Here is an 11,134-nt window from a genome sequence, read left to right on the forward strand (position 1 = left end):
CCCTAACTGCAGCCAGCCCGGGCTGTGCAATGAGCTGGGATCTCCAGGACATGTCCAGCCATGAGTTATCCTCTCTGCTTTTGGCACTTGTCTCAGGTGGGATGAAGCTCCCGTCCGCTCTCTCTTCATCAGTGCCACAGGATCCTACCATTCCCATTTACTTCTGCATAGCCTAAGCGAGGTGAGATGATTCTCCCCAGGTCTGTCTTTGCAAAGTAGCCTTCTCCCGGGTTGTAGCTACAATTACCTGCATGTGTCAGCTGCTAATTTGTCCAGGCAAATGGCCGTTGAGTGCTCAGGAAAGCATCTAGCATGAGGTGCGTAACACAAAGGTTGTCACTGTGCCTGCGGCAGAGTGCTCTTTGCACCCTTTACTCCCTAGCCACCCCCTGGGGATACCTAAATTAGACCCACTCCTGGAAAACCAGGCTCCCTCTGAAGGCTCTGACCTCCTCTCTAGAGCAACGTCTCCATGTCTGGAGAACCACCTCTGTCTTCGTCAGCAGGGCATGAGAGGGTGAATTTCCATTGCGTGCCTAAAACCGGAGGACGTGGCTGTGCCCCAGCCGTTGTCGCAGCCCCAGCCGCTGCCCAGCCTGGTGCTGCCGGGACACGGGGAGCAGGATGATGCTGCCAGCACCGGCTCCCCCGGTAGACACAAGGACGCATTTCTCAACCTCTCCAGGAAGCTGCTCTGCTTCTTTAGACATTAATGTTAATCACTCATGCAACTGCCCTTATCGCTCCAGGTGCTGCCGAGATAAGAGATGCCACTCATGCTGTTAATGTAAATCTGCTCTCCTTCGGAGGAGAGGCTGTTTGTAAGCAGGGAAGAAGAGGATTGCTGGGAGCCCAGCGGCTGCTGACAGACAGCTGTCACCCTGCTTCTCCAGGGCTCCCGGGGGTGCTGGGTGGCTGATTAAACCGAGGGTACTGAGACGTATCATTAAAAAAGACCAAAATGTCCTGTTTTCATGAGAACATCACTGAGAAAAGTCCCATCTCTTAGATTCACTGTGGAAAAAAACAAATCGATCACATCTCCAGTCAAGTAATATGGGGGATTTTGCATCTCAAAAGCTGCTGTCTGTTCCCCTTGCTGTTCCTGGCCACTGAAAATCTGGAAATGCTAGCAAAAATGCCGCTGGCAAAGCTGTCTGGTTTGAGCCCTGGCAGCTCCCTTCAGCAATGCGAATCTCACCACTTCCATTTTACAGCAGGTGGAGGGAGGGAAGGAACTCAAGGCAAAGAGGGTTTGGATGCTCAGTGACTTACCAAGGATGGCGCAGGGAACGGCGCGCTGTGGTCCTGTCCCCCCCCTCCCAGGCTCTCACCTTCAGGCTGCACCACCTCTGTTGCCTTCATAGCAGGGTCCGAACATGACGGAGGGGCTTGGAGACATGGGGCTGGGCGCTCTTTTCCATGTGACTGTAGCAGGCAAAGACTGCAGGCTTTGCTGGCAAATTCTCACAGCCCTGTCACGCTGAAAGCGAGTGGGAGAGCCGGGGCTTGGAAACGGCACAGCAGCGTTGGGCCTGGGTGAACACCTACAAGGTTGGGCGCGTAAGTGCATGTGCATGAGCGTGTACCCGGGCTGGTGTGCCTGGGTGTCCACACCTGCCACGACACTGCCAGCTCGGTGAAGGCGGCGTCCTCTGCCAGCAACATCATTTATTTGATGGCACAGCAGAAATCACACTCAGCCTTTGGCCTGCAGTCATCGCGGTTGGAAGGAGACTATGTCCAGGAGGAAATATCTGTGAAAGCAGGCTGTCGTTTACAACAAGGACTTTACAGTGCTTTACAGTCCCCCAGAGCAATCTTCGAAGAGAAGAATAAGTGTGGAATGCACTTCTCAAGCAGTCACGTGGAGCTCAGGTTGGTAGGAAACTCGGTGCACGTAATAAAAACTTGCCACAGCTGTTGCGACAGCCAGGACCGGAGAAGACCCATCCTCCTACCTCTCCCTGTCTTTCCCTGGAGCCCGCAGCTGGAGCAGGGTGCCTGGGCCCAAGCCCTGTGGCTCCAGGCCGGGCTCTGCACACAGCTTTGGAGACACCCACCCGCAATCACCACCTGATGTTTGTAGCTTGGATTCTTCTTTCATATTGCCAGGGCATCGTCCATCGTCCCTCATGATACCGCCACACCGGGCACCCGCACAGCACCCGGGACACTTCGTTCTAGAGGGTAAAGCTGAGTGGCAGAAAAAGGAAAGGATTTTTACACAGTGGCTTAGGAAGGGTTTCTGATGTGGTTATCCCATGACTTTGAAGGTTTTATACCAAGATCTAAGCTGAGGGGTGCATGCCCCTAACTCAGTGGGAGAATTTGGAAGCTGCCATGAATGAGTCAGAGCAAAGCCCTTCTTCTGAGAGACATAAGGAGAAATAAAGCAATCCAGAGCAGCAAGCTCTTAGATGAAGACACGGACACCCGCATGGCTCTTCCCTTCAGACAGGGAAGAAGAGGTCCCAGCAGAGTCCCTGGATTGTGCTGAACTCCTCGGGAGCTTTTCACCCGCAGCTGGACTATGTCAGCCCAAGCCACAACCTGGTGATGAAGGAATCACCGGACAATCTCCAGTGAGGCATTAATGCTGGCCCTAATCTCACCCCCCCCCAGGAAATCCAGTGCCAATGCCTGCAGCTCACTGCTTTCTCTTTCCAACTCAGTTTTGCCTGCTGAAAGCTTACATGGGTAAACTCTACACACATGCTGGCAGCACACTAACTGCTTTAGTGCAGTTGTAGATCTGCAGAAGCAACTTCTCGCCATTATGCAGAGTGTGTGTTTCCAGGAACTGGCGATGGAATGGAGGAGAACAGCCCTCCGTGCAGCGATCAGTGTCTCATATGTTTTCTAGAAGGGGAAGCAAACACCCATCAGCCACGACAATCTTTATTCCTTAAACTTCCCCCGAGGGAGCATTTCAAAGCATCAAAAGGATTTAAACCTGTCCGGCTGCTGCTGAGGCATAATTAACAGTTGCACAGTCAGCTCCAACTGCAGCTGACAAAGCCTTAGCAGCAATCCTCTATTTATCACACTCCTGGAGTATTTATAGATCCACAGCAAGGCAGGGGGGACAGAGAGAAGGAGAATAACAGGTGAGCTGCTTACCAGGAGGGATAACATTTGCTTTCAGCCTCATGGCACTTCCTCAGCCCCTGGTGAAGCTTCAGGGGCCAGGCACGCGAGACACCCTGGGGAGCAGCAGCAGGTCCTCTTGGGTGGGAGATGTGGTGGGTCAGCCCCCAGCTGAGATGTTGAGGTCCTTTGGCAAACAGGGGGACTTGGGCTGTAGCAGTTGGGTGCTGGGGGTAGACGAATGCCCTGTGCCCTCACCAGGAGTCTTTCATCACCAGGCACTGGCCCACAGTTGTCGTGGTCCCTTCCTGCTCACATCTAGCTCCACCAGGAGATGTAGGTGGTGAGAGGCCAGCCTGATCTCCCATGATAATGCTTATGAGCTGACCTTGGACTGTGTCATTTGTCTTTCCTCATCTCTCCTCTGTGTCATTTATAACCCAGGGCCTCTTATCATAGAATCATAGAATGGTTTAGGTTGGAAAGGACCTTGAAGGTCATCGAGTTCCAACCCCCCTGCCATAGGCAGGGACACCTCCATGTCCAGCCTGGCCTTGAACACCTCCAGGGATGGGGCCTCAACAACTTCTCTGGGCAATCTGTTCCAGTGCCGCACCACCCTCAAAGGGAAAAACTTCTTCCTAATGTTCAATCTGAACCTGCCCTCTTCCAGTTTAAAGCCATTCCCCCTCATCTTATCACTACATGCCCTAGTAAAAAGTCCTTCCCCAGCTCTCCTGTAGGCCCCCTTTAGGGACTGGAAGGCCGCAACAAGATCTCCCCAGAGACTTCTCTTCTCCAGGCTGAACAGCCCCAACTCTGTCAGCCTCTCCTCATAGGAGAGGTGCTCCAGCCCTCGGATCATCCTCGTGGCTCTCCTCTGGACACGCTCCAGCAGGTCCATGTCCTTCTTATGTTGGGGACTCCAGAGCTGGATGCAGTACTCCAGGTGGGGTCTCACAAGAGTGGAGTAGAGGGGCAGAATCACCTCCTTTGACCTGCTGGCCACACTTCTTCTCATGCAGCCCAGGATACGGTTGGCCTTCGGGGCTGCAATCGCACACTGCTGGCTCACGTTGAGCTTCTCGGTCAATCAGCACCCCCAGGTCCCTCTCCTCAGGACTGCTCTCCAGCCATTCCCCGCCGAGCCTGTATTTGTGCTTGGGAGCGCCCCGACCCAGATGTAGGACCTTGCACTTGGCCTTGTTGAACTGCATGAGGTTGGCTTGGGCCCACCTCTCCAGCCTGTCCAGAAGTAGAAACTGTCCTCTTCATAGAAACTGATATAAAAATAGAAATTATCCTTGAGCTACCTTGGTGATCTGCGGGGAACAGAGAAACGCTGGGTCACCGGGCCATTAGACCTGTGGGCTGGAAGGCGATGCTGGAGCTGACGGGCTGGGAGATCTGGGCAAGCAGCCTGGGAAATGACTGCCAGCGAGATCCCAGCTGCTCTAGGCTGGAGAGGAGAGGGAAGGAGGTTGACGCCTCGGTTCTCTTTTCCCAGGGAAGGCATCTTATAAAAACTGCCGGGTACCTCTTTGTCATTTTCACAGCTCTTCCAGCTCTGAGCAGAAGCCACTCACACAAACAGCCATTTCCCATTGCAGAGGGCTGTGGGAACTGCTGCGCTGACAATAATGTCATCTGTGCTATCTTGCACCAGGCTGTGCCCAGGAATTATCAGCACTGGTTTTATTTCCTTCTGCAGCTTTATGACCCCACTGAGATCATAAATGCATCTAAAGTCTAACTAAAACAATATCATTTTCCCCATAAATGGTCTTATAAAGAAAATTACGGCAATGCTATTCCAAAGGGGAAGGAAGGTCACAACAATGCTTTTCTTCTCTACTGACTTGCAGATTCTCTTCTGTTCGGTCACAAAACTGCCCTGTTACTCATTGCTCCACGGCTGATGCAACCTCCCTGGGGAGCGGCCCCATGCTGCCCTGGCCTGCGAGGATGCTCGGAGAGGTGCTGCAGCACCCGAGAGCTGCACCCCGCTCGCACCCACAGCCGGGGCACGCGGAGCACAGGCACGGGGCACGCGGAGCACAGGCACGGGGCACGCGGAGCACGCCTGTCCATCCAGCCCTGCAAGGCTTGTACTGACCTCTCAGTCAGTTTACCTTCACCTGACACTTACAACCTTGCTCCAAGGACCTGCAAGCAGCTGGGCATACTGTGCTCTTTAATCCATTTGAATTAGTCTCTTGATCACAAGACGACATTTTTCCAGAGCAAAGCCAGCAGGTTTCCTTTTCCATGCGCTTTATTTACAACAGTCTCCTGTCCCTGGGCTCCAGAGCAGCTGCCAAAGCTAGAGCTCCCTTCAGCACGATATCTTTGGTGCCACATTTCTTGGATGAGGCCAGGGGAATAGTCACATATTAAATATGCAACGTAGAAGGTGTTTTTACAGATGGACTTCATAGAAGGAAAGCTATTCTGGTACTTGGCAATGCTGCAGAGCCTCATAGCTCCAAGCAAGGACTCACCCCTGGGATGCAGAAGCAGAGCCAGCAGGATGCTGCCTGTCCCAGCCCAGCAGAAAGGACAGGTCCCTGTGTCCACTTCAGAGCCGGGCCCCCTCCGGCGGTGCTGCAGGCACAAGGCAGCCCTGCTCGACGGCTACGGGTGGCAGCACCATTTCTCCAGCTGCAGTCAGGATCTGGCCATCACGCTTGAAAGGCAGCACAGATTCTGCCAAACGCGGAGAGAACCGTGGCCATTGTATGCTATGGCACAGGTGCTCCCAATTTACATTTTATGAAGAGCAGCTGGTGATCTCAGACACCTTTTTTGGGGAAGAAACCTGTAATTTCAGCCATAGAAGTCATGAGAACCCCAGTCTGTAACGAACAGCAGGGGAGAGCGCCTCTCCTTCCCAGCAGCAGGCTGTCCTGAGCCACACACAGGGCCTGAGCGAGAACCATCAGCTGAACAAACTCCCAGCAGTTTTCTGAAACTTCTTTGGTTTTAAAAGTGCTTTGCTGTTGTTTTGTGGCCATTGAGGGGCTGTTAATCTCTGTGCCACAGGGTGTTTGGAAAATAAATGAGCCTCTGCAATCCATTTCCCGCATTGACTCAGAGTGGCTGTGGGGGAAGAGAAGGGCAGTCCAAAACAAAGGTTGAAAAAAATAAATATGTTAGGAGTGAAGGAGTGAGTGGGACTGGTGGTTCTGGTCCTGGATGCAATCAGGCCATAGCCCCCACAGCTGCAAGTCTCGGGAGGCGGGTGAGTGGCTTTGCTCTCTGGCACCCAAAGATGTCTTGAGTCGTGCATTTCTCCACAATGCAATTTCAAGAGGCTGTGCCACAAGAGAGGATGCTGGCACCCTCTCTTTCCCTAGTTATTCTTCATTGGGCCAGTAAATGGACACTGGAGTTGCACATAGAAAGAGACTCCACATAACAACCTCCAGTTGCATTTGTGAACCTTCCTGGTGGGTCCGAGCCGGCTGCAGCTCCTTTCCTATCTGGGGGTGCACACCTTGAGCGGCACAGCTCAAGGGAACCGCTTACCTTCTCGCCTGGCCTCGCAGGCTGGGGCTGTGCCTCCCTAAAGGGAGGTGGGAAGCATCACCAGGGATCCTCGGAGGAGCAGATGTCAGACCTAGCCTACAGCTCCTCTCTTCTTTGCCTTAGTGCCCTGTCTTGACTCTCCCCCCCCCCCCCCCAAAAAAAAAAAAAAGCAATCGGATGGTGGTTAATGCAGGCTGTCATGGGGAATGTGATTTTCAGGCATAAAGGCTGGGTCACTCACAGACCTCTGGGGACAAACCCCTGCAAATCCTCCTCCTGGGATTGCCATTGCAGCAGAGCGGTATCTGTTGCTGCCCCAAGGACTGTGGCAGCGCCTGTCACACAGAAAGACAGCGTTGTCCCGTGCTGCTGACCCTTATGGCCAGTGTGGGGCCCAGACTACTTCCGAACACCACCTGCTTAGTGGGGGACACTGCTCCATCCCGGGGGTGGCCCCGGCTCACCTCCTGCTTTTCCACATCCTGGCAGTCGTGTGGTCCCTTGACAGCGGGTGACCTCCCAGGGGCTCCCCAAGCCTCAGTAAAGGGTGCTCGGTGGCACCTTCCAAACCAGCACCGATCCAGCCACCCCCTGCCAAGGACTGGGGGCAGGGATGCAGTGCTCCGGCTTGAAAGCAGAGGGGTCTCACACCTTCTTCTCCCTCTCTCCCACCGGAGTTGTGCAGCTTTAGTAGGCAGAGGGACCGCAGCCGCATCCTCCCCGGGGTACCGGGGCCGGTACCCCGGGGAGGATGCGGAGCCCCCGGGGAGGACGCGGAGCCCCCGGGACTGGAAGAGCTGTCTCGGTCGGCGCAGCGCGGCTCACTCGTGCCCCCCAGTGCCCACGAGAGACGCGTGTCCGTGCGGGACAATCCCCAATCCGCAATCCTTTTTGCCCCACGCCTGCTGCTGGCAAAAATCAAAGTCTTTTTTTTTTTTGCATGCTCGTACCCACTCCTGAGCCCATCCCCATTAGAAATCATCCCTCACGCATAGGTCTACAAAGACACCTGGAAGTTCAAGTCTTCGGGGTGCGGGAGAGCATCCTTTTCCTCCTTGCTCTCCTCCTGCTGCACGTTGTAGCACCGTTCAGCAAACTGCACTGCGTCGTGGACGCTGTGGAAAGCCAACTGACCGCCACTGTCCGGCTCACCAGCCCAGCCTCCCTCCCGGAGCCGGTGGCGGATGGAAGGGTTGCAGTTGGCCAGGAGCACCTGGATGCCAATCTCCTTATAGTCGTGATGTGTCTCCTTTAGCACAGAGAGGCCCACAGTATCTATGAACTGCATTGCTCCACAGTCAAGGATTAAGGTGTGCATATCTATGGAGGGAGGACAGGCATCTGCTGGGGGCTTCTCAGCCCTTTTCTTGGCCTGGTTCAGGCAGTCAAACCTGATGCTGAAAAAGCTCTTGCTGTTGTCTGTGTCTGCATTTGCCTGGGCCTCCGCCCTTTGGTGCGTAGCAGCCAGCAAGACTGGATTTATCCCAGTTTTCTGGTAGAGAACAGTCTTGAAATAGTCCTTGTTGGCATAGTAGAGGGATGACTCGAAGCGGAAGATTTTGATGTTGGCAATACTGCTGAGCTGCTTGTAAGTGGACTGGTCCTCATAGATTTCCGTGTCGCTGACCTTGCCCAGGAGCGTGGCCCGGGGTCTCTGTGTGCGGAAGATGATACAGAGCAGAGCGAAGCAGACACCCACGAGGAGCCCAATCTCTGTGGTGATCAGTGTGGAGGACAGCATGGTTGTCCACCACACCACCGTGTCCAGCTTGCTGAGCTGCCACATGCGGGGGGTGTCACGGAACTTCCTCAGGCCCCCACGCAGGTTGGCAATGGTGACCACCCCCAGGATGGAGGTCTGCAGCGAGTAGAAGAGTGGGGCAATCCACAGGAGCACTAGCAGCAGCACCAGGGAGGTGACCAGGCCAGAGACCTGGGTCTGGGTCCCTGTGGACTCCTTCAGCAGGGTCTTGGTCAGGGCCGCAGAGCTGGCAAAGCAGTAGAAGAAAGAAGGGATCAGGTTGCACATGCCAATGGCAATCATCTCTTGGTTGGCACGGACAGCATAGCCATGCTTTTTGCCAAAGATTTCTGCCAGGGAGACAGTCATGGCAAAGCCAATAACAGCAATGGGCAGAGCATCCACTGCCAGGCTGGAGAACAGGTTTATATCTGGTAGAGTGGGTTTCCTGAAACCAGTGGGGATATCCCCACAAACAGCAGACTTGTATCGCTCTTCAAAGTTAAAGTAGTAAGATATTACTGTAGCTACAATGACCACCAGCAATTCTATGGGGAACGGGGCCTTCATCTTCTCCTTATAGCGGTCATTGATCTCTTTGACAGGCACTATGATGGCCAAAGCAACCAGGCTGGTGACCAAGTCACAGATGTTGGTGTTCTGGATGTATCTGAAAAGGTCAACCCACGTCAGGATGAAGGATCCCACTCCTTCATGACGAGGGATTTTCAGTCCCAGGAGATACTTCATCTGGGAGGTGATAATGGTGAGGCTGGAGCCAGTCACGAAGCCACTGAGGAGAGGTTCTGACAGGTAGACAGCCACAAAGCCCAGCTGTAAAACCCCCAGCAGGATCTGAAAAGCAAGCCAGCCATACTTTTAGCATCAATAAGAAGGGTTGGAAGAGGTGGCTGGCAATTCATGTCAGTTTGTTTCCACTTTAGCAGCTCTGGCTATTCTGTCTGCTGAGCATCCAGTGTGAGGCAGAGGACTTTGTCTCCAGTAGTTAATCTGGGGTATGAAAAACTAAAGAGACCTACCTATACCACTCGTCTGTGCCTAGAGATGCCAAAGCAGCCTACAAGGTCCCTGATGCTGTCTCCTTACAAGCAATAAGGGCACATAGTTAACAAAGTCCAGGCAGCAGCCCCATCAAAGCAGCTCTGAGTATCACTTGGTGGCGTAAAACCGGTGTGATGTACAGAATTTTAGTTGTCCCAGTGAAAGAGCCTGAAGTTGTTCAGCGACAGCTAGGCCCAGGCAGCGGGGACATTGCCAGGGAGCACGGCCTTTGAAGGAGGCCCTGCTGATGGCAGGGTCCTTGGAGGCTGTTCTTGCCAGCCCCAAACCTGCTCTAGCCTGCACCAGGAGCCAGCCCAGCTCCAGCGGTGGGGTGGTGGGAAGGGTGGTTCACAGTTCCTTCTCCTCTTTTGCTGTGTCTGATCCTCGGGACGTTTCAGACACGTCCAAGGATATGGCCTATCACATGGGGGGAAACAAAACCCCACATTCAGCTGTGTTTGGGGGTTTCTAAATCACTACATTTGACTCAAGGGTGTCAGGGTCGAGTCACATCAGGAAAGGTTTCTCATGACTTGTAAGTCTGAACCAAGACTGGAGCTTAGAGATCTTTAGCTCAGAGAAGTTCCCTGCAGAGAAAGAGAGAGGAAACAGCACAACAGTGAACATTTGTACCTGATAAAGACCGACCAGAAAGCTTAAGGAAAGGGCCACAGTGATGGCGTAGCAGCTCCTGTCACAGGCACCCGTCCCGTTACCGAAGGAGGTGGAGTTGCCCACCAGTGAAGAGCCAGCGTTGCCATCCCTGTACCCTGCTAGCTGGAGGTGCCGATTCACAGACTGCCCGATCATCAGGCACAGGACGCCGAAGGAGCCCACAAAGTTATGGCGCGAAGTGGCCATAGCAACGTAGATGATATTGCAGAAGAAGTTGGTGTAGATTCCGTAGATGGGATCCTGGTTGGCTAAGAGGGAGTAGGAGATGGACTGAGGGATGGCAACTATCCCCACCAAGAGCCCAGATATGATATCCCCAAGCAACTGCGTCTTGATGTTGTAATGGGGAAGCCAGTCCAGCACTGGGAACAGCTGACAGAAGAAGGTGATGATGGTTCGACGATTGCATGTGCAGACCTCTCTGGATTTCTTTCGGATGAGTTCCTTGGTGCTGAAGCTTGCGGGCTCATACTCCTCCAATTTGACATGTATAAAATTGGCAGGAATGTCTTCTGGCGTTAGGGAGCCCAGCGTGTCTTTGCTCTGTCCCGACTTCTGGCTCGATGTGTCCTCCATTGCACCAGGAGAGCTAAGGCAGGAGAGCAGGCAGCCATGAAGCGTTGCAGTCGTGTACATAATGTGCTTTGCTTAGCTCCAGGGCTCACAGAGATTGCGTGGATAAAGAAAGCAAGGAAAATAACCTCAGACAAATCAAACAGAAAAGCGGTTCCCCGTGGTGCTGGGTGATTTGTTTGTTTCCAGTTATGGACCTGATCAACCACAACCCTGAGACCACTGTTTATATTGCATTCACACGGGCACAGATGCCCACATCGGGGTCAGAGCTACAGACTCCTGTACTCCTTCCTGACATACTTCATGTTCTGAAACTGAGCAGCGGGATGGGCTAAGATCAGACAATGTTATTTCACTGAAAGTGAAACTTCTTCAGGAAGCGTGCATTTCTTGATGACGCTTTCCACTTAAGCAAAAACTATTTTGAAAATGTTGAGATATTCCAAGTGATGCTTCAGGAAT

General features: G+C 53.4%; 1 protein-coding gene across 1 annotated transcript; it reads right to left on the bottom strand.

Annotated features, from left to right (window-relative positions):
- Positions 1-7,590: 7,590 nt before the first annotated feature.
- LOC309677380 (sulfate transporter-like) lies at positions 7,591-10,732 on the bottom strand (the record flags this gene model as incomplete). The annotated part of the gene is made up of 2 exons (XM_082490177.1): positions 7,591-9,214; positions 10,055-10,732. 2 exons carry the CDS (start codon positions 10,730-10,732, stop codon positions 7,616-7,618), a joined length of 2,277 nt encoding a protein of 758 aa, XP_082346303.1. The 3' UTR covers positions 7,591-7,615.
- Positions 10,733-11,134: the final 402 nt, after the last annotated feature.

This window comes from Vanellus vanellus, assembly GCF_965231255.1.
Source record: "Vanellus vanellus genome assembly, chromosome: 13".
Taxonomy (NCBI): Eukaryota; Metazoa; Chordata; class Aves; order Charadriiformes; family Charadriidae; genus Vanellus; species Vanellus vanellus.